At 58.4% G+C, this 22,955-nt stretch overlaps 1 protein-coding gene across 1 annotated transcript; it reads left to right on the top strand.

Annotated features, from left to right (window-relative positions):
• On the top strand, positions 1-21,077 carry Aspg (asparaginase). The gene is made up of 15 exons (XM_052186674.1): positions 1-82; positions 5,177-5,285; positions 6,288-6,399; positions 7,675-7,800; positions 9,258-9,341; positions 10,096-10,222; positions 13,767-13,879; positions 14,686-14,868; positions 14,959-15,072; positions 15,568-15,672; positions 16,805-16,897; positions 17,137-17,300; positions 18,647-18,733; positions 19,926-20,025; positions 20,282-21,077. The coding sequence occupies exons 1-15, from the start codon at positions 1-3 to the stop codon at positions 20,387-20,389; spliced, it is 1,707 nt and encodes a 568-aa protein (XP_052042634.1). The 3' UTR covers positions 20,390-21,077.
• The last annotated feature ends 1,878 nt before the right edge of the window (positions 21,078-22,955 follow it).

Below are 22,955 nucleotides of genomic sequence, written 5' to 3'. Positions count from 1 at the left end.
ATGGCGCGTGCTACCGGACCTGAGCGGCGGCTGCTGGCCATCTACACGGGCGGCACCATCGGCATGCGGAGCGAAGGCGGAGGTGAGTCTGTGTCCCCACGCCGTTAAGCAGAACAGCCTCAGGGCTGGGCCACTGGGAACTCCGGGGCTGCCTCTTGCAAGGGTAGACAGGACCCTTCCTCCTCCGGGAGATCTGGTGGCTGGAGTCTGAAGCCCAGGCTCTAGAAGGGGGTGAGGGGCAGGGTAACGCTTCCTGACCTGAAGGATCCCCGAAGCCGGGAGACTCATGGAGAGAGGAGGGACCTCGGAAGACTGCGCTGTTCTGTGCCTGGGGCGCTGGGAAGGATGCTGGAGGATTCCACACCCTCTGGCCTGTGAAAGCCCTTAGGGTGAGCCAGCTTCCTTTGAGGGACTAGCGCGGCCTCAGGCAGCGCTACCTGCCTGCTCTCTCCCCGCAGAGAACCTTTGGGTTTCCTAAACTAAGGGCCCAGCTGGGTGCTCAAGGAGCTTGGGCGCCAGGGTCAGGGTCTTGGAAGGCTGTCCTGACACGGTCTGCTGCCTCTGGTGGGGACACCCTGGTGAATGCCCTTGAGGACACCCCGCTAGCAGGTGAGGCGATGGATGGCCAGTTTGCTTGGTCTTCACTGGTGTGATGGACATAGGGCAATGACAGCCATTAAGGGTGAGCGCCAGAGGGTCAGGTACTGCCAGACCTTGTCCCACCTCTTGCCGCTTCCCCTCTGGACTTCACACACGGGCGACTCCGTTCCTGTTGAACTGGTATGGCCCAAGCTGAGGGACCAGTGGACTCCGAGCACAGTCCCACCAGTGGTGACATTGTGCCTCATGTCCCTCGGATGTTCCCGTGTGTGTGTGTGTGTGTGTGTGTGTGTGTGTGTGTGTGTGTGTGTGTGCGCGCGCGCTACGTTTCTCTTAAGAGGCTGGAAGAGCATGGTAGGCCTGGCGAGTGGAATACCTTGAAGCCCCGAATGGGTAGGGTGTGGATTTTCAGATGGGCGAAGATCTTCTAGGACCTGCTCCTAGATCTGGGATACGCAAGCCCTGGGAAGAGATGGGGGCCGACAGGCATCTGCCCTGGCTTAGGAGCCCCCTCCTCAGGGAGGCAGATACTCCACCCAAGGAGACCAAAGCGCAGCAGGCTTCCGACACCCGGGAGAGGGCAGGCAGCAGCCAGGACAGTGTGGTTCTAAGCTGAGGGCTCTAATCCCCAGAGCGGCTATGTCCAGAAACCCATCCCAGCCTTGATGGGACTCCGCGGCCTCCATGGGGCTGTAGCTACTGACCCTTTTTCCTCTTTAGAGCAACTTTAGTTTTTTGTTTTGTTTTTTTGAGACAGGGTTTCTCTGTGTAGCCCTGGCTGTCCTGGAACTCACTCTGTAGACCAGGCTGGTCTCGAACTCAGAAATCTGCCTACCTCTGCCTCCCAAGTGCTGGGATTACAGGTGTGCGCCACCACGCCCGGCATAGAGCAACTTTAGGGAGCCTTGGGCCTAATCCTCAGGGAACCAGGGAGAACTAGAAAAGAGATCTGGCTTTTGACGACCCCGAGGGGGATCTACACACATGAAGGAGCAGCCTGTGCGCAGTCTCAGAGCCTTGGGCCTGCCTCATGAGGTGTGGCTCTTCAGATAGGCAGATATGAATGGGTGCCTTGACCCATAAAGGGAAAGGGTTTCTGGAAATGAGGCAAACCCCAAAGCGAGGCGCATCGGGTCATGCCTAAGCCTGGGACCTGGGGCTCAGGCATGTGCCCGGCTATGGATTGCTGAACTGTGGGCTGCAGGCGCTGCCTTCCCCGCATGGCCCCACAGGCATAAATGATTAACCAGCTTGGCCCTGCTTTTCGTGGGTCCTGGCCCCTTGCGAGTGGGAGTGGCAGCTTCCGCTACAGGGAAGCTGTTTGGATTGCTGCTGTTGGGACAGCTCGTTCACCTGCTGGTAAACAGTGCCCAATGCCGTGTGGCGAGTCCTGCCAAGGCAGGAGAGGGCAGAGGTGGCAGCGTGTCTCTCCTCTTCACCACCCCTTTCAGGGTTCTGTGGAAATGTCACAAGTCACAAAACAACATGTGCTGAGTGACCCCAAGCCTGGCTTGCTTCAGTGACACCTGCGCACCCAAGGGCGTCCTGTGTTAACTCGGGTACCTCTTGCCTGCTGCCCTTGGGAGTCATTCCTTGCAACCACCGCAGGGCAGCTGAGCTTCTGCACAGAGGAGCCAAAGCTGCTCCCTGCCCAGTGGTCACACTTGGCGCCAGCCCTAGAGCCTAGTCAGGTGGGATGACACGCAGTGTGACCCTTGCACAGGCCAGCCGGAGTTCCCAGGGGGGCTCAGCATCCCAGGGTTATATGCTTTTGGGAGTACCCTCTGTGGGAAAAGGGTGCAGGTTATAAAATCAGAATTGGGAATGAAGGCCAGTATTAGAACACTGAAAGAAATCACAGAAAATTCTAATTTAAACAGAATCCAGAAAAATGGTCTCACCTGGCAGCCCAGGTCCTGCCTTCCTTGACTGTTTCTGTGACGATATTTTTTGTTTTCTAGGATTTTGTCATGTGATAACAAGTTTGTAGTTTCTTCCCAGGAAGAATAGCATAGGAGAGTTTAGATTTCTCTTGGCTGGTTTTAATGCTTGTCAGGTGTCTTCCTTCAAATGGGGCTCCCAGGGTCTGTACCCCCTCAGTCCAGCCCATGATTACCCCAGGAGCCATGGCCCATGGTCAGAGTTAATAGTCCAGCTGTAGACAGAGGACCCTTGCCTGATGCAAACATGTTCACAGGTCCCTCGCCTAAGTACCCTGTCCCCTTCCCCGTCCCTGGAGGTGAGCCGCCACTGGGCTATCCAGTGCCATCTGCTGTCCAGGGACATCTCATGGAGACTGAGGTCTCAGTGTCCTGAGGTTGTCAGCCGTTCAGCGACGAGAGCCTCAGGGCCCGTCCCTCTTTCTGGAGGCAAAGTTTAAAGTCTCAAGGCCTTAACAGCTGAGTGGTTTTCCTGCCGCCTCCACCTTCTGGTGGCTGCCAGGCTCCTTGGTTTGAGGCCACATTCCCCCTGCTGTAATGAGACAGCACCTCTGTTCTGTGTTCTGCATTGTCAATGGCCTCCGGTGTGTGCCCGCCCCTCCCCTGCCTGCCTTTTCTTAGAAGGACGCACAGGTGAAAATGCAGCATCTTCTCTCCCCCCCACCCCCGGGTACTTTACACAGTCATACCGTCAAAAACTTTGTCACAAAAGACAAATGCCACACGCAGGTTCTTAGACAAGGATGCTGGGCGGCCCCTGAACGTGGAGGCAGGCTCACGGGCCTGGTCACACGGAGGGTGTCTTTGGAGGCCCATGGGGCTGACTAAACACACAGGGTCCCTCCGCTTTCTGAGCCCAGTCCACGAAACATTTCCATAAGTGGCAGTGACCACAGACCACACCCGAGAAGTTTTAGGGACTCCATGCTAGGCCGGGGGTGTGTTGTGTTGGAGATGGGAGGGGGGTAGAGAAGCTGGGGCCATGGCAGGGGACAGCGTTGTCAGCTCTGGATTCTGTGGGCTCCTGACCTGCACCTGGGGGCTGGTATAGAAGCGCATCTCATCTGTGTTTTACTTGCGACCGTGGTCTCAGGAATGAGCGCTAGCCTGTAGCAGTGCAGGGTTGGTAAGCAGCAGCAGCAGGGGGTGGGGGTGCGGCGCATGCTCAAGTGTCACCCAAGAAATAGGATGTAGCAAGAGCATCCTCGGGGAAGGTGGGCCCCTGGTCAGGAGGTGGGCTGGATGTTTCCATGGCTGTTGGCATGAGGGTGAGGCAGGCATCAAACTCGGTTGACGCTGGCACTCCGCTGGGGCCCACAGGTCTGCAAGCTGTTTAAGGGGATGGCGAGGGCTGAACCCTCCCTCACCTTGGCACCCCTCAGCACCAGTCGCGCCTTCTGGGGTGAGTTCCTGTCAGCTTGGTTCAGGCGTGGTGGAGAAGTGAGGAAGGAAAGCCCACTAGGCCATAGGTGGGGCTCCTCCCCGTGGTCCCCAGAGGTGTCCATGTCCCCACAATAAGCACAGGGCCTCCCAGCAAAGGGATTCTGCAGCTGTGACCAGGGGAGAGGCAGAGGGGGCCAGGTATTGAAGAGGGGGCACGGGATAAGAGTTGGGAATGAGTCCAGCGGGTAAAAGCCCCTCAGCCTGCAGCAAATGAGGCTGATTCCTGCAGTCAGGGCTTGGCTGTAGATCCCCAGGTAGCAGGCGCAGCGTGCCCACCCAGGGCTGAGAACTGACCAGGCTGTTGAGGGACTACAGACTTGCTAATAGTGATGCAGCAACAGAAGAGGGTCCAGCCAGCAGAGGTTGTGCTGTGATAGGTGACACCCATGACTGACACACCACCACCTCCTCCTGAGGTCTCACGTGCCTTTACTGCTGCGCTCTGGGCCCAGGCCATGTGGGGACACTCACACAGGGATCAGTACAGCAACTGTGTCTGAGAAGGTTACCCAATCTGCCCAAGGTCACGGAGCTAGCAGAAGGTGGCATAGAGCAACGGCTGGGGCTTCAGTCTTGTTTTCTGGGAGCCTCTGCCAGACAGTAGGACCCACTGGGGGTGTGTTGGGAACAGGGCTCACAGCATTCCCTGAGATCTGGGTTCCCCAGATACTAATGCTGCAGGATGGGTTGGGGGTACTTGTGTGCTTGGCCTTTGGGGACAGGACGGGGTGCCTGAACTGGACCTTGGAGAAGCTGTACACAGTCCATACTCTGTGGGGTGGGGCGGACAGGTCAGGACTGTGAGTGTATATAGCAGCCATTGGCTCAACGCCTGGAGAGGACCTGGCCCCACGGACCCCTCTTGGCGGGGTGTACAGACACATTTGATACAAGCAGAGGCAGGACAGAGCAGACACTGGTGCTCGGAGCTTCTGGGATCATCTGGGTTCAAGATTAGGACTCTGAGGAGCCAGCTCCAGAGAAGGGTGCCAAAGTTTCCAGGTGAAACTGCTACCTCAGTTACCTGAGGTCTTTGGGGCAGCCGCGGCCCAGCCCTCCCAGCCTGTGACATCTGTGCTAGTCTTGTCTGGTCTGGTCCGGCTGAAGCCTGACCGGCCCCTGCCACCCAGGAGGAGGGACTGGTGTTTGACTGCGAGCGTTTGCTATGACCCTGATCTGGACTCTGCCCGCAGTGCTGGTTCCTGGACGAGGCCTGGCTGCCGTCCTGCGGACACTTCACATGTTCCATGATGAAGAGTATGCCAGGACCCACAGCCTGCCCGAGGATACGCTGGTGCTGCCGTGAGTGACCACTCTTCCAGGCTCTGTGGCAGGGATGGCGTGCAGCTGTCCTAGGGTTGAAAGGGTGGGCAGGTCCTGCCAGGGCCAGAGGACGCAGCCTCTGGTGTGAGCCCCTTGCATGAGGCATCTCTGACACCTTGAGTTCATGGGCTTTGGCCTTTGCTGTGGTGCAGAGGAGGACCTGTGCCCCATGGTGTGCCCGGGACTCAGCTTACTGTCCAACTTTCCTCCTCCCCTCCCCGTAAGCTCTTGAGCTCGAAAGGGCAGGAGTAAAGGAAGCGTGACAAGGACTCACCCGTCTAGGTACCAAGCGTATCAGACGAGGCTGGGCCCACCCAGGTGGCCCTTCCCTCTTCAGACGGCTGTCTTGTGTATCCTCACTGCCCCAGCGACCTTGTACCCTTCACAGCCGAGTGAGGTAGATTTCTGCCTCACAGGAGCTGGTGGTCTTGACCTCTCTCTGAGCTAGTGCAGGGACACTTCCTTCAGGTTAGCCTGTCTACCTCTTGGAGATGCACTGGAACTCACGGTAGAAGGGAGGCTGGGCTCATCTCATGATATGCTGCTAGTGAGGGGAACCCATTTACAGTAATCATACAGCCCCCTTTCACATGTGAGCCCCTGCTAGGCACAGCCCCTTCCACACCCTACCTCCCAGGATGCCACAGCCCCACCCACACCCTAGCCCCTCCCAGGATGCCACAGCCCCGCCCACATCCCAGCCCCTCCCAGGATGCCACAGCCCTACCTTCACCCTAGCCCCTCCCAGGATGCCACAACCTCACCCACACCCTAGCCCCTCCCAGGATGCCACAGCCCCACCCTCACCCTAGGCCCTCCCAGGATGTCACAGCCCCGCCCACATCACAGCCCCTCCCAGGATGCCAAAGCCCCTCCCAAGATGCCACAGCCCCGCCCCACACCCTAGTCAGAGAACGCCGTGGAGGTGGGGCTTTGGATCAGGAGAAAGGCAGAATGGGAGACTGGTTCTGCCTCCTGCAGCCCGGCAAGTCCTGACCAGAGGATCATCTACACGGTTCTGGAGTGCCAGCCACTCTTCGACTCCAGTGACATGACCATCACTGAGTGGGTTCAGATTGCCCAAACCATAGAGGTAGCGGGTGGGAGTGCGGGCAGGGCAGGAGTGTGGCCGTGGACGGGTCATGGGCGGGGCTGTGGGGTGTGGGTGGGGCCAGAAAGCTAGGTTGGGCTGGAAGGTGGGAATGGACGTAAGGTGGATCCTGGGGGCGGTTATGGTGTGGGAGGGGCTAAATGTGGGCGGGACTGGAGGGCAGGGCAAGCCTCCTGCAGAACACTGGGCAAGTGAATAACTGTGCGCTCATGGTGAGTTTGTGTCCACCTGAGACGTGGCAGTAACGTGCATCGGGAAAGGGCTGGGTCCTGGGCCACGCACTGCAGCCTGATCACCTTTCTCTCATACGAGTAGAGGCTGGTTGCTCACACAGTTCGCTTGTTCCAGTTAGCACTGGGGTGGGAGATGTGGGGGCTGAGTTTCTTTGTGGTCCTGACCCCCTCCCCCGCCCCCAATCTCAACCTTAGAGCGGCCTCTCAATGGATTTAGCTCCAAACCCTCCCTCCCAGTGTCTGGTACTGGTAGTCATAGCGTCGAGGGCAGCTGCAGCCAACCCTCCCTCCCCTCAGCTTTTCTCCCGTGGTCACACACCTAGCTCTCAGGTGCAGCTGTAGCTATGTTTACTTGCCCGCCCCTAAGAAGCCCCAGCTGTCCAGGATAGGGTAATCTGGGCTCTACGTTCCCCAGAGCAGTCTTCCTCACTTGTGACTGACAGAGTCTCCAGGCTAGGTCCGCTTGATGCTACTCTGTCACGAAGCAGGGTAAGCTACACAATCTCATGAAGGCCTGGTGCTCCTCATACCTGGGAAGCAAAGCAGCTGTACCGCATATGGCCAGCAGAGGGCACACTGCTCCACGGGACTGCCTAGCTCTTCTGGTCTTTCAATGGGTCAAGAGGTTCCTGTGCAGCGTAGAGCCTCTCAGCCTTCAGAACTATTGTCTTGGCAGCCACAGCTTTGGCCAGCATGCCACAGGGACATGATGGTTAGAGAGTGTCCACCATGGACCGTTTGCTCCTGGGAGCTGCCAGCTGAAAATTTGGGTAGCTAGAGTCCCTGGAGCCCACATTCCCTCATTCTTTAAAGCAAGTTACAGAGTGGGACTCCAGCAGAGCGTCCAGAGAGGGCCTGTGGGGGCTGGAGGGACGAAAGAGTGCCACACCCAGCCCTCTACCAGCATCCTAGGCCTTTTCTCTTCCTCGTGGCCTGTGAGGAGATACCTGCCTGCTGCCATGTTCCCAGGAAAGGGCCTGTGGTGGAGAGACCTGTCCTGTCCTGAGCTCATTCCTTCCAACAGAGACACTACGCCCAGTACCAGGGCTTTGTGGTCATCCATGGCACGGACACCATGGCCTTTGCTGCCTCAGTGCTCTCTTTCATGCTGGAAAACCTGCAGAAACCGGTCATCCTCACCGGTGCCCAGGTAACATGCCCTCAGAGTCAGAGACCTCCAGGGGACACAGAGCCAGGCCGTGGCCAGCCCTGGGCTTCCCCCTCAACAGCTGTGTCTGGCACCGTCCTTGCTACGTAGAGTGTGTAGACCCTTTAGTGGTGGCCCTGCCTGGCCACCACAACCTTGCTGAGCTTCCGGGATGAGCTACCAATTCATTCCTGAAGCGAGGGCCCCACGGGCTCCTGGAGGTCTTACCCATTCAGGTCTCGAGAGTTCCCAGTGCCCAGCCCGTGGGGCTCTACCATGCCCCTTACAGCTCTACCATGCAGGGATTTTCCCTTCTTTCTACTGGGCTTCCTGTCCGCTGCTCAGTGCCACCTCCCAAGAGTCATCACGGTAGCTGCACGTAGGGCATCTCCTCAGGAGACTCCCCCACCTGCCTCTTGTACCTCTTCTTTCTGGTGCTATCCGTAGCAACCCTTACATTTGACACCCCCTCCTCTAGCCCTGACCAGTATGCCTTCGCCCAAACCAAATGGAATGGAATGCTGTAGTAAATAACTATTTGAGTAGAGGGGTTTCTGTGGCTCTGGGTGGCCACTGGAGCCCAATCCTACCCAAGCCCTTCAGAACCTCCCACGGGGCAGAGGCCAAGGCCTACGTACAGGAAGCCAGCATCTGGGCCCTCCTCTTTGAGCATAACCTGGGGGTCCACAAGGTGGGAGTTCAGCTGTCCCGCATGGGAAACCCTCTTTTCAGAGGGCCAGGTACTGTTGGGAGTGCTGGGTCAGTTGCTCTGATGCAGTCTCTCCAAATTCCCAGAGAACCACATAGTACAGTAGCCCTACTCTGGAAATGTCCACAACAAATCATCCCTAGTTCTTATGATTCCACTGGAGGTCCGTGGCCACAGGTCCTCCCTAGCTCGTGCATGAGGGGGCGCCTCCCTCCAGGGGCGCTGCACTGTCCGCTCCCAGCTGCCCGTTCTCCGTCCAGACGCTCTTGCAGCCCGTGTCCTCTCCATATCCCACAGCGCTCCCGTCTACTTGTGTCCTCTCGGGCACTGCCCAGCCACTCCAGGCGCTGTCTGTGGTATACCTGTGCAGTGAGGGGACAGGCCAGCCTGCTCTGCAGGCCTCAGGAAGGAAGTTCCACCCTGGGTCCCCTTGCCTGCCCCATAGCTCTTGGAGTAGCGAGAGGACTGGACTTTGCAGCTTTGTCATCTGGGGGCCAAAACTGGACCTGGGTGTTTATTGGTTCCTTCCCTTCTGTGGCCACCAGATGGACAGGTCATCCCAGTGCAGACATTCAGAAGCAATGCCAGCGGTTGGCAGCCTTGGGAGTGGACTATATATCTCCAGACCCCAGTCCTCAGCCCAAGCCTTCCTCGGCTCCCCTGCCTGGCTAGGTTGACAGGTTTACCTAGAGTGGGGATCTGGGTGTGCCCTGACTTCCAGGCCTCAGCCACCTCTCCGCCCTCTCTCCAGGTACCTATCCACGCGCTGTGGAGTGATGGCCGTGAGAACCTGCTGGGGGCTCTGCTCATGGCTGGCCAGTACGTCATCCCTGAGGTATCTGGCCTGGCTGCGTGTGTGGCCTGGGTGGGGGTTGGGGGAGTGAATGCCAGGGATGTGGTATGGCACACGCGGGACCCGCAGGAGGTTGGGACATCTGACCCTATCCTCCCAAGTGATACAACCGTGAAAAGCCTGGAGTTGACCAAGCCGAGGAAGGAGGCCCGGCCCCCTCTGCACCGACACCCCTGAGAGCAGCCAGGTTTTATGTTGTAGATACTCTACACTGTGTTGTGTGCATACGCATAGTCCATGAAAATGGACTGTGTCCACCTTAGGCTTGGAGTCTGTGGTGTCCTTCCTCATGGGCTCCTTGTCTCAACTAGCAGAGCAGAAAGACGACACAGGCCTGTTCCTCACAGGCCAGGCTGGGAGTCCTTTTGTCTTTAGCTGCTCCCTGGAGATTGGCGAGGTCATGGTCAGGAATTAGGAAAGATGAGCAGGCAGGTAAAGGGTGGTCCCCCAACCTCGGTCACCTTAGAGGAGTCTCTGGCTCCTTGAGCACCAGCGGAGAGGTGCTGGCCGAACAGCCGGCCAGCGCCGCCGGCAGCCATCTATGTGTTCAATGCCAGGCTCCCTGGGTCCTGGGGGACTTGAGTCTTCACTTGGTGGCATTGGCAGGCAGGTGACCTGGGAGGGACCCTGCCCGCTGGTTACCTTCAAGGTTTAATATGTGGGTGCTGGTGGTCTGGGGAGAGCGAGGGGGTGTCAGGGGCCGGCTCTGAGCTGCTTGCCATCCTGCCTTCCACAGGTCTGCCTGTTCTTCCAGAATCAGCTCTTCCGGGGCAATCGGACAACCAAGGTGGATGCTAGGAGGTTTGCAGCTTTCTGCTCCCCTAACCTGCCCCCTCTAGCCACTGTGGGCGCAGATGTGACAAGTAAGGGGGTCTGCCTGCTGGCTGACAGTGGGGAGGGGGGCTGGGGTCTGCGTGCAGGTGGGAGACTCTGTGGTGAACATCGCTCAGAGCTTGTGAGTCTGGCTCACATGACCCTCAGCTGAGAAGTTCCTCTCAGTGACAGCCTGTGTTTCACTGTGTACACTGGGCCTTCTTAGAACCTAGCTCTTTGTAGTATAACATGACCCTTAGGAGTCCCAGAGGGTCCTGGTCTTGGAGCTTCCAGAAGGGAGTAGCTATGCCTTACCCTAAGTGCAGAGTGACCTCTGATGCCAGTCAGACTTTGACTCTAATGGCCCCCAGCCTCCCATCTTAGATCTGTATCCTCCTAAGAAACGGTGTCTCTATCAACTCAGGGCAACTGGTCTTTCCCTGGCCTGTCCTAAGCAGGTATAGAGGAGACTTGAACAGCCATCTGATTCTGGGGCAAGTGGCCCCACTGCTCACTGGTCCCAGGTTCTTGAACCCCTCCCACGCCTGCCTATAACTGAGGTGCAGACCTGGGCTCTGGTCCCTGCCCTGTTGTCTTTGGAATTCCATTAGGGTCCTGCACCCAGTCACACTGGGCTTCCCTGTGCATGCTCAGGTCGGGCTGCTAGTCTAGAGCCAAAGCAGCTCTTCTTGTCTGGCAGGATGATTGGCACTGTCCCATCTCTCTAGGAGGGTGGAGGCAGCCCTCACCCACACTCTGCGTCTGCCAGGGCACAGTAAGTCCTGTGGGTGGGACACAGCATTGCTGGGACCTGCAGGTTCTTGGTACTCTTCCTTGGCATCAGAAGCTGTTGCAGGTTCAGGAGAACCTCCAGGGAGGGCTGGGCTACTTCCTAAAGGCCTTCCCTTCCCCCTACCCTGTAGGCAGGGAAAATCCCCAAGCCCGAGCACCAGGGTCTCTGGGGTGGCAGAGGTCCGCTTGTTATCTCGGGCCCGGACCTGTCGAAGCCTCCTCGGAAGAGCCTGCTTAGACTGTGGCTTATGGTGATCTAGCTCTTAGCCCATGCTGGGTGGTGGCACTAGTGGCCCAGGGAGGGAGCAGTGGACACCGCTCTGCAGCTCAGCTCTCTAAGCCTGAGTCGTTCCTTATCTGGGCTCAGGACTGGAGATTCTCCTGTGGGCAGATAGGCCTTCACGCTGGTTCTAAAAGACTCCTCCACACTGGGACATCTGGCTGCCCAGCCCAGCCCAGCCCAATATCCTGATCCATCCTGCTGTGTGGGTGTGTGGGAACCTGCACCTCGCTTCTAGCTATCGGCAGGCTGCCCAGCCAGTTCTGACATCTCATGTGGAGAAATCTTGGGTTCTGCTCAGGGTGTGGTTGGTAAGGCCAGGGGAGGGAGGGAAGGAGGGAGGGAGGGAGGGAGGGAAGGAGGGAGGGAGGAGGGAGGTGGGGTTCCTGCATACATGTGCCTGCCTCCAGCCAGCTGTCCACAGGACAGATCCCTGACACCACATGATGTGGGCCTCCTGAGGGCTGCCATCGACTCTTCATGCACCCTCTGGGAGGTGAGGGGTCCAGGGACCATCCTTAGTGATAGACAGGAAAGATGTAGGCCGTAGCTGCTCAGTCTGCTCTGCGCCTGCGCAGGGATACGGTGCCTGGGGGGCGGCTAGGCCTTACTGGCTCTGCTCATTCCTGTGTGCCTCCGCCATCTCCCCCTCTTCCTCACCCCTAGTTTGCTCCTTCAGCTCTGCCTCTGCAGGGGAGCCTCCCAGCCCCCCCCCCCCCAGAGCAGAGGAGCTGAGGGAGGGAGCCACATTGCTGCAAAGGCACCCCTTGATCTTGCTGTCCACTAGCTCGGGGTCTTGCGCCATACCTTTGACACACAGACATGTGCCCTGCTCTGTACTTAGGAGTCACCTACCTCCTGCCAGAACCGGCAGGGCCACCTCAGACCCTAAGGCTAAGAGCAGGCTAGACTACTGGGCTAGATTGATCTCTCTGCCTGGAAGACAGCAGGGGCTCTTAAAGGATCAAGGTGACAGTCTAGTTTAGTCACTGCTGCCTTCCCCTTTATGTCCCCAGAGCCCCCACCCACCCACCCGCAACCCATCATGGGGAGGACTTAAAGATTCCAAGGAGAGACTTCCGGACTCATCAGGAGAGTGGCTGGCCATGGGGTGCTCCTTTGTCTGCGCAACCCCACCCCCACCCCCACCCATAACTCTTTTGATGGCAGCAACTGCGCCATCCAGCCTTATCAGTCTGCCCAGCTGAGATGCAGGTCCTTAAATTAAAGGACCCCTCACACTGCCATTGTATGAGCTGATGGGTGCCGTAGCTTATAGGGTGTGTGTGTGTGTGTGTGTGTGTGTGTGTGTGTGTGTGTGTGTATGTATGTGTGCGCATGTGCGCAAGCGTGCGCGCGCGCGCGCGCGCGCCCCGCCCCCATCCCTCTACCTTCAGTGCGTGTCCGGAATATTGTCAGGTTGATTATCACATGTGGCTGCTCTGTCTGCAGACCTCCTGAGTTCATGACCCCTTCGCACGGCATGAGGTCAGGAGGACAGCAAGGGTGGGCAGTCTTGGAGGAGGAACCTGGAGCTGCCGTCTTGTCCCAGTCCTGTGCGTGGCTGTGCGTGGCTGTGCGTGGCTGTGCGTGGCCGTGCGTGGCACGTCAAGGGTGCCGCTCCCCTCTTCAGGACGCAGTTTTCCTAGGCTGGAGTAGAGGATCCCCTGCAGTCTAGTACAGGAGAGCCACCGACATCCCACCTCTGGAGGCCTGGAGGCTTCTGGGTAACTGGGATTCATTAATTTCAAGCGATAACTTGCCATGCCTTTTCCTGCCCGTGTGGCTGATGCCCTGGTGTGAACTCACCATGGCCTTTGACCCTGTGGACAATTCCTCCTCTGGAAGGTCCCCAGGCATGGCTCTGTTCAAGGGATGCTGACCCCAAATTCCTACCCCCCTTCCCTCCTTTGGCCCAGGACTCTCACATTTCTCAGCCTGGGAATGGGAGGGCTGACTCTACTGGGCCCCTGGATTGGGGTGTAAAGAGATGGAGGCTTGCTTTCTTTAAAGGTATGGCTTGAGAAGATCGACTAATTGACTTGATGGCCAGTGGGCATAGAAGGTGCCCAGTGCTCAGCAAGAGGGCAACAAGCTGGACTGTCTGATGAGAGGGAGCCACTGGGCTTCCTCTGAGACCAGCTGACTGCTCCTGCCTCGGCACACAGCAGTCCCTCTGCCTGGCGTGCTGTCCCTACCCCACACACATCGCCTCAGCTTAGTCAGGCTTGCCTGGGCGTCTTCCTTCCCTTCCCTGTTAGCTGCAACCCCCAACCCTCAGCGCCATCGTCCGTGTCACCACCTGATCACCACTGCTTGGCAGCTGATCTTTCTCCTAATGTCACCCCAGCCCGTGGGATTGTATGGAACGTGGCACCGGCCTACGGGAGACCAGGCTGAAAGGATTTGATTCCTAGAGGAGGATGAGCAGGAGGGTGGGCAGGAAAGACTGGAGGAGGGCTGGGGCCTCAGCTGTCTGTGACCTGCGGCTTTCACACACGAAGACCTTTCTCTGTCCCCAGTCAACCGTGAGCTGGTCCGGAAGGCCAGCGGGAAGAACCACCTGGTGGTGCACAGCAGCATGGAACCCGACGTGGGCCTCCTGCGCCTCTACCCTGGGATTCCCGCCTCCCTGGTAGGGGAGCCTTAGAACCTTCTGCCCTACAGCATTCTTCTCCATGGCCCCTGGGCCCGCATGCCCCCCTAGGGCTCCCTGGAACGTGGTCCCACTTCCGCCCACCCCTGGCCCTGCTTGGGCCAAAGTCTGCATAGAACCACGCTTGCCCATTTGGGGAGGGGCTTCCCTGTTGAGTTGGGGCTCCACTTCCTGGGATGGAGCCCTGAGAGCTTGAAGGTGCAAGGCTGAGCTCGTAAGCTGAGTGTGGGCTCATGCACGAGTGTGGACGCGTGAGGATGCGTGTGGACGCGCGAGGATGCGTGTGGACGCGTGAGGATGTGTGTGGACATCTTGTGCTACCCTTAGGATGCTACTCTGAGGCTGGCTGCGAGTGTCCCCAGGACTCTGCTCTCCGCTGTTCCTGTTTTCTTTCTGGCCAGGCTGGCCTGCTTGTACGTCCCCACCCCACCTGCATCTCTCTTTGCCTTTCCTCACGCTTGCCGGCCCTTTTCCACTTCCTGTCTTCAGCCCTCTGGACCGGCTGTTCCTATAGTGTCTGTGGTGCCTCCTTTACCTATTACATGAGATGCCAGTAGGACACAAAACTGTCCTCTGTCCTTGAATGTAGTTGTCTTGCCTGGAGGAGTCTGGGCAGGGCCCATTCTGAGGGTCTTCAGGTGTCTTCATGCTAACACAGGAGGGGGAGGGGGATAATGAGGCTCAGCTCGCCCCACAGAGAGCCTGGCTACCCCGAGAAGGAAGCCTGGGATATGCTCTGTCGCTCTTGCCAGCTGAAGCCCCCCAAATCTGTGCTCCCTGCCCAGATACGGACCTTCCTGCAGCCCCCGCTGAAGGGTGTGGTCATGGAGACCTTCGGCTCCGGGAACGGGCCCACCAAGCCAGACCTGCTCCAGGAGCTTCGGGCGGCGTCTGAACAAGGCCTCATCATTGTCAACTGTACCCATTGCCTTCAGGGGACTGTGACTTCCGACTATGCATCTGGCATGGTAGGAGTAGAAAGTGGGCCTGGGGGAAAGGGAGGTTCTGTCCCCCTTCTGCTGGGGAGGTCCCTGAGCCAGCCTCCTTCCCTCCCACAGGCCATGGCAGGAGCTGGCATAGTTTCGGGCTTCGACATGACATCAGAGGCTGCCCTGGCCAAACTGTCCTATGTGCTGGGCCAGCCAGGGCTGAGCCTGAAGGACAGGAAGAAGGTGGGTGTACCCTTGGGACTCAGAGCACTCCTGTGAGCACAGGAATGCCTGTTGACTCCTGAGAGGGCCACAAGGAGCATCTGTGTCTGTGTTCTGGAAGTGGAAGGGCAGATAGGACCAGTGCTGACCCAGTTCACCGAGGCCACACCCTATCCTTCTTTGGGGAGTCTTGGATTCTGAGGACCAGTTCAGTACCCTCCCCCACCGCTCCTGACACCCTGCCCTGCCTCCTCCTTCCCAGGCGGGATTCACACACAGTGCCTCAGGCCTGTAGGCTGCCAAACCCTGGCTGAGGTCTTAGGAAACCCAGAGCTTATAGGGAGGAAGGGCAGCGTTAGCCTTCTGAGGGGTTTGTGGGTCACACTAAGCCCTTGCAAGATGTCACACCGGCTGAGTGTTGGGCTCCCTGCCCAGGGATCCAGGTCGCCCTAAGTAGTCCAGACTCCTGGCCCTGGGCTGGCTGAGCCCAGCAGCCTCCATATCCTCCTGTTGTAGCTGCTGGCCAAGGATCTTCGTGGAGAGATGACGCTTCCTCCAACAGATGCCTTCCTGCAAGATGGCTGCAGGGTAGCACGGCTTCTCAGTATGAGTGGCAGCCAGGTACCAGCAGCTGCGTTGTGTGTGGGTGGCAGGGTCAGAACACTGGTGGGAGGGCAGAACCTACCATCTCTGGCACTGTGGGTCTGGCCTAGCGGGAGGACCAGGAAGAAGCTCTGGGCAGATGGTGAGCGTTTGGAGGGATCTCAAGGCGGAGTCAGGAAAGGAAAGGGGGTGTCTGTTGTATGGAAATAGAAAAGATGGGGCAGCCAGCAGGGGCTGCTGTGGTCAGGGCATGTCCTGCCGGCTTGTCACCACAGACTGGGATGAGCTTCAACAAGGTGGAGGTGCTGTCTGCCCTGGGTGATGAAGAGTCAGGGCTGACTAGGGTCTCCTCAGGACTCTGAGCTGAGGGTTCCAGGCCACACACCCGCACCTTGGAATGTGGTCTAACCTTGGAGCTTCCCTCCGCCCTCAGTACGTGAGTGTGCAGACCCTAGCTGGGCTGAGGGAGCTGAGGACCTAGGAGCCCAGCAAGTGGCCTGTGCAGAGTCACCTTATATGCCGGGTGGCTAATGACTCCATGCAGGCTGTGTGCATGGCTGTGTGCGTGGCCTGTCATTAGGGTGACTGTGTGATGAGGTTCCTCGTCTCTGGGGCCCTGCTGGCCTGGAGCTCTGGTTAGGCCAGCATGGTCGCTGGACAGAGTGTCACTTTGAAGGCTTTGGGGGGCATTGGCAAGGCCCTGGGCAACTGGGCAGTGTTACTATACTTGTGTACCGAGGCCCTTCCAGTGTGTGTGTGTGTGTGTGTGTGTGTGTGTGTGGTGGGTCCTGCACCATTTCCCATGCTCTCTCAAGGAATGACCTGTGACCATTATCCTGTCTGCAGTGGAGGCAGAAAATGAAATAGATCCTGGGGATCAATGGCATAGATGGCAGATAGAGGAAACGGGTGCTAGCCTGGTCTTTGCTCCCAGTGTGTAGGGGCGGGTAGGCTAGTGGGTGGGCACGGGGGATCCTCCCAGAGCCCCCCGTGGAGCAGTTTTGGTGCTTTCCTCCTGTGACCTCCTACCTCACCATGTGGGGAGATGGGTTCACACAGACAGGGGACTGCCAGCTTTGTCTGTCCTTATGCTGTGAGTACTCAGTGCCTCAGAGCGTGGCAGTGGCCCCTGTCGCCATTGCCTTCCCAGGAGGCCGATGCCATGAAGGATGTTCTGCCCGGCCTGGCCCTGGCTGCAGCTCACGCTGGTGACCTGGATACTCTGCAGGCCTTTGTGGAGCTGGTGAGTTCCCCACCGAGGGACAAGCTAGCGGGCGGGATGCTGCTCCCACGGGCAGAACACCTCCCACGGGCCCCACTGTTGTTCCCTGGGCAATGGGCCTGCATACTAGCCCAAGGGCCTGGCTGGAAGCTGGGGGGCTGGGGACCCTATGAACCCCACTCATCTTCCCAGTCCTTTAGGTGGCTCACCTGACCTGGCCTGGCCCTGTTTTGAGCCTGTGTGCCCTTGTGTCCTCCTAGGGCAGAGACCTAAATCTGAAGGACTACAGTGGTCAAACCCCACTGCATGCGGCCGCACGGAGGGGCCACGCTGCAGTGGTCAGCATGCTGCTACAGAGGGGCGTGGACGTGGATGCCCGTAATGAGGATGGCGAGAGCCCACTGCTGCTGGCCGTGAGGGGCAGGTACCAGGGGCCCGGGTGCTGCAGGGAGCATGTGGGCAGCTGGAGAGAGGACGTCTGTCTGATGTGAACAAAGATCAGGTGGAACACATACAGGGTCCGAGACAGAGGCCTGTTTCTGTGAGGCAATCTGGAAGGGCTACATGGAGGAGGTGGCCTCGGAAGACGCTGGCAGTGTCTAGGAAAGGAGAACACCACGGACAAAGTGTGAGGAGTTCCTGGTGATCCCTGGGCATCCGTGTGTCCCAAGATCCGGCAGAAAAGAGCTAGCAGAGGGGCTATGACAGGCACAGATGACCTGAGCAGCACCCCATGTGGAATGGTACCCACTTATCTCCAGTCCTGCCTGCCAGGCCCTGCCCTGGGCATGCTGAGAGAGTGTGGGTGTTTGGGTATTGCCCAACATCTATGAGGGAAAGAGGACAGGACCCCGTGGGTGCCCTCACACCTGCTAGCTTCTCCTGTCCCATGCCGGAAGGCTGAGGCCGCACGGTGTAGTTCAGTTGATGACCCAAGAGCAGCGTTGGGTGCAGAGGTCATGCCAACAGAGTTGGGTGCTTCCTCCTGTCGCCTGTCCATGTGGTGGCAGCTTGTCGTGTGGCGGTGGCACCGACCAGCTGGCAGAGGCGTCTCTACCAGAGCAGCTTCTCCCAGCAGCGCCCAGCCCAGCCCTCCCCTCAGACACTGGGGTGTTAGGGAGTGGGCTGCCAGGGATACCAGATGGTAGTGTCCAGTCCTGGTCCCTCCCTGGTGACACCCCCACCCCGTGTTGTGGATGCTGAGGCAGAGCCTTCTTTTCGGAACAAGTCTGGGAGGCTCTACCTTGGCCCTGCTGACACCCCTGCCCCAGCAGGCAGCTCCCCCTCTGGATGTGACTTAGCTAGATAAATTACCTCAGGAAATGGCTCCAGCCATGCTAGACCCCACTGTTCCTGTTTCCCAGCCTATATCCAAGGGTGGAGTCGGGGCACAGCTGATTTGGTTTTCCCAGAGCCTATCCTGAGTCTAAGCAGAGGGAGGTCACTTCAGATGTGTGACACATCGGGACTGACTGGCTGAATGTGTCTGGGATGCTACTCCCAAGAGATGAGGGAGGCCTCCTGGGGTGTGCAGTTTGCATAAAGAGCTGTTCAGCCCGCAGACTGGTGTCTTGGGACTTGGGACACCCTGTGAAGGGGCCAATAAATGGAGGCCGTGGAGATGGCACCCTAGCCTGGGCAAAGAGTCAGGGGACAGTCCTTGTCTGGAACCAGGCAGTGGGTGTCTGGGTGGGCACTCCCCATCTCTGAGAACTGGGTGAGGCTGGCAGGACCCAGGCCACACTGACAGTCACCACTGTTTCACAACAGGCATCAGAGTGTCATTGGGCTGCTGCGGGCTGCTGGGGCTCACCTGTCTCCCCAGGAGCTGGAGGGCGTTGGGACAGAGCTGTGCAGGTGATGGTCTGAGCGGCCGTATGTATGTAAGGGGGACAGCCTTATGGTCCAGGAGAGCCATGGGGCTGATGGGAGGATCAGGTCCACGGGGTGGGGCTGAGGAGGGGGAGCCCACACCCAGGTGACACCTGTTACAGGAGTGCCCAACAGAACAATCCAGCCCGGGGGCGCATGTGCTCTGGGCTTGGTAGGCATGGGGGTAGGGGGAGTAAAGACAGGGAAAGAGAAAAGCAGATCTGGGCTGTTACAGCTGGGGTTGGGTGCTGTCACGCAGTGTTCATCCTGGGTGATGGAGATTATCATGAGACTTCAGAATGACTTGTTGGGACGCCCTAAGTCTACAGGTCTCAGTCTCAGGCCCCTACACTGGTCTGCAGTTTCCCGAGGGGGAAAGGGCTGTTTACTGACTTCTCTCCAAGATGGAGGGATGAGGGCGGCTTGCAGAGGCGATGGGGTGAGCGTGGGAGGGAACAGGAGAATGGAGGCTGGCCATAGCTGGCTTTGAAGACCTCCTGGGGTAGCTTGGTTCAGGACTGCACCTAGGCAGACATTGGCTCTGATGAAAGATGAGGAAACTGAGGCAGCATGCAGATCCCAGGAAGCCGAGGCTAGAGTCAGCCATCCCCAAGAACTCTGCTTTCCAGAGCCTGGGCTAACTTGAGCTGCTAACTGGACTGAGGCGTAGGGAGAAACAGTGTAGGTGAACTGGCAGGGGACGCTTCCAGCATGATTCACCCCAGAAATTCTACAGTGCCACCTGGGGACGATGGCCCTTGGGTAGCCATTGGCTGTCATTACTTCCTTCTGCCTTGAGGCAGGCCAAACACGTCACAGAGTCTGTGTTGTGAAATATGAAACTGGCAGGGGTGGGTGTGTGCATGCTCATAGGTGCACTCGAATGCGTGTGTGTGTGTGTGTGTGTGTGTGTGTGTGTGTGGTGTGTACGCACATGTGCTCTTGAGCTCCTGCCCTTGACCTGAGTCACAGTCACACCCCATTGGTGAAACCAGACTCCAGGCCGCCCGCCCGCAGCTTAGACTCCTGCCCCAGGGCTGGGTGCTGCTGGATCAGCTGTTTAGGGCTGTCTTTGTAAGAGCACCTAGGGCACTGGGAGAGGCACCTACGGAAGGCGGGCAGGTGAGGGACCCAGCAGGTTCTGACAGTTTCTCTCCATGCCCCCCCCCATTCCCAGGCTGGCATCAAGGGGAGACAGCGAAGGCCTGAAGGCATGGTGGCAGGCTGGGGCTGACCTGGGACAGCTGGACTATGGTGGACACTGTGCCCTGCAAGTAGTGAGTGCCTGCCTCCTCCCGGGTCTCCTCCTCCCGGGCCTCCTGGAGGGCCTCAGCCACCCTCCCAACTCCTCCACCAGGAACCGTCCGCCCGTTCCTCCTAGGGAAATAACTTCCCTTAGAATCATCCCACTCCATGATGCTGTGTCTGGCCGGTCCCCAGGGTGAGGGTGGGGCATCTGTAGGGGTCAGTGGAGCTTTGGGGCTTCTGGGTGCTGCAGCCCAGGCAGTCCCCACAGGTCTCTCTCCCCTACAGGCTGAAGCAGCTGGGAATGCAGATGTGGTGAGCCTGATACGGAGCCTTAAGGACGAGGCAGCGGCCAGCCCCACTCGGTCCTGGGCTGGGCCGATAGCGCCTCAGTGACCTCTCATTGCTTTGCAACTGGATTGTGGCACCTGGTGTCCCAGAGCCTATTTTGGAAACAGCTGGAGGACGTGGATATGGGAGACGCGTCATCCAGAGCCTTTCTTGGGGACCCCTAGAGTAAACACAATCTTCTGGAGATAGAGGCTGCTGGGGCTTCATGTAGGAGAAGCCCATCTCAGACCTTCGCCCTATCCAGTCTCGAGCTGAGTAACCAGAAAGGCCTAGGCCTGCTCCCAGCTGACATCCATCCAGTTTCTCTGGAGTTTTGAGACTGGGTGGGTGACATCCAAACTCCTGGGACTGCCTGGACTCCATACACAGCGTGTCTGGGGTGCAGTAGGGGGAGCCCTACCTCCGGATGCATCCCTTGCACATCCTCAGCAGACCTTGTTTTTCCGGAAGTGCTCCTTGCCCCCCAACCTGCCACCCTGCTGCAGCAGGAGCGCTTCCTTACTGCCCAGCGGACCTCGGGCACACAGCAGCCGACTGGCTAACGTTGTATCTGGTGAGACCTTGACGGGTTTCAAAAGCCAGCTCTGTTCTCGCCTTGTCATCCCCTCCAGCCACGCGCCCCCGGAGCTGACTCAGGGCATCGGACTTTACCCTCCCTAAGTTGGGGTCATCTTCTGATAAACTGCTTCCCAGCCTGTTGGTATGACAGTCTGGAGGTCTTTGATGAGCAGAATATCATCAAAGTTGTCAATAAAGTTGTCAGGACAGCTGCTCCTTGGCCGGATGGGTCTGTGGGCTGTGACTGTGTGCAATTGTGGGGAATAGGCCTCAGGCTGTGGGGCAGAGAGCCGTCTCCACAGCAGACAGTAGTCCTCTTAAGCAATCATCCTGAGGCCAGCCTGGGGCGGCAGGATAGGGTGACAAAGGGAGGGCCAAGCTGCCCCACCCCACCCCATCCCCTCTGGCGGCTTCCGGCCCCATCTACACATCCTAATTATTCTCTCCTGGGGCTCAGTCACCTTTTGAGGCAGCCATGGAAACCTGGGTGTTCTGGCCAATAGACCCCAGACATGGTGTGTGTGTGTGCGTGTGTGTGCGTGTGTGTGTGTGTGTGTGTGTGTGTGTGTGTGTGCATCTTCCAGCTCTCAACCCGCTCCCCTCTGTGGCCAGGGCTGCTTGTGGGGAAGGCAGGGATCCTGCCAGGGTGACAGAGTGGGCAGCTGCTGGTGCTGACTAAGGCATAATGGGACTTGAGGAAGCAGGCACCTCTCAGCCCTCTGTCCAAGCGCCTAGCAAGGACACGACCCTCTCAGGGCTCCAGGTCCTCAGGTGTGAGATGTGGTCACCTATTCTGCTGCGTACAGCCTTTGCCCTTTCTTGCTAGGAGCCAGAAGCCTCCCGCTCTCTTGTACCTATGTGAGGATGCTTATCTGTCCTTTGGGCCCCTAGACAGGGCTCAAAAGCACCCAGGCCCCCTGAGAATTTACACCCTAAGGATGGTGAGCAAACGTGACCCCAAGAGCCGGCCTTGTCATTCGGGTGAGCCAGGCTGAGGCTCCCTACCCACACCTTAGGCTCCTCAGCCTGGTTCCCAGGCCCCAGCAGACGCTGCCCTGGCAGCCTCCCAGTTCCTCACCCAGACAGGTGTGCTCACACCTTGCACAACCTGGTGACACCACCTGAGTGCAGCAGGAGCCTAGGAGCCTTTACCCCACACCTCAGTGAATCCCTGATGAGTGGGTGGAGAGGCACCACGGGGCATGAGTGTCCGCAAGCTCTGATTTCACCTGTGGGCTGAGACTTCCGGGGTCCGGGGCAAGGTGGGGAGACTGTGAGACATACATATGCCTGAGGAAAGTGTGGAAGGTGAACTCAGCCTGCTGTCCACATACCACAGGCCCTCACCCTCCTCCTGAGGGACCGGCAGGGCCATTGCTTGGGGTCCCCACACTTCGTAGACTGTGCAAGCCGAGTGGCTCCCTTCCCCGTTCTGCCGAAACACCCCCAGTCCCCGCCTGCCAGCTGTGGAAGTCTGACTGAGACTTTTGCCCAGATCGCCAGCCACAGGTTCTGCAGACATGAGCAGCAAGGGTCAGGGGGCCCAGGCCGGTTCTCTGGATCCTCTAGGATGATGGCACTGCCCAGAAGGCAGGTGCTGTTAGTAAGGGCCACATGGTAAGTCGCTTAGACAGATGGCATGGTCCATGAGGTGACACTTGAGACACTCACATGTTCTTTTCAGGCTCCTAAGAAGGGCACCGGGCCATCCTTCCATCAGCAGGAACACTGGGGTCCTCTATGGCACATGCAGGTGATTCAGGCTGCTCTCAGACCAGAAACTTCTGTTTACGTAAGCTGGGGAGCCCTATGGCCCTCCTCACAGTGGGGGGAGAGCCGAACCCTGCCCTCAGCAGGCAAGGCTCACTGCTATTTTGCACACTGGTAATTTCCCTCTAGGGAGGCTTCAGCTCCTGGGCACCAGGACTATCTCTAGGGAAGATCTCCCTTTCGTCACGCCCTCTGTGTTTTCCCAGCGTTTTCTATTCTATAATCGAGACTCCCCAGTTGAGCCCTCCAGGCCACCCCCACCCATCTCCTCATACACAAGTGA

The sequence above is a fragment of the Apodemus sylvaticus genome, chromosome 6, assembly GCF_947179515.1.
Source record: "Apodemus sylvaticus chromosome 6, mApoSyl1.1, whole genome shotgun sequence".
Taxonomy (NCBI): domain Eukaryota; kingdom Metazoa; phylum Chordata; class Mammalia; order Rodentia; family Muridae; genus Apodemus; species Apodemus sylvaticus.
The sequence above is the reverse complement of the archived record's forward strand: the minus strand, read 5'-3'. Positions and strand labels throughout refer to the sequence as shown.

Bases quoted from the DNA above. Each gene is read 5' to 3' on its own strand.
- Aspg (XM_052186674.1), top strand. From the start codon at position 1: ATGGCGCGTGCTACCGGACCTGAGCGGCGGCTGCTGGCCATCTACACG. The intron at 15,673-16,804 runs GTACCAGCAGCT...TTGCCTTCCCAG, and splicing joins TCAGTATGAGTGGCAGCCAG to GAGGCCGATGCCATGAAGGA. The intron at 16,898-17,136 runs GTGAGTTCCCCA...GTGTCCTCCTAG, and splicing joins TGCAGGCCTTTGTGGAGCTG to GGCAGAGACCTAAATCTGAA.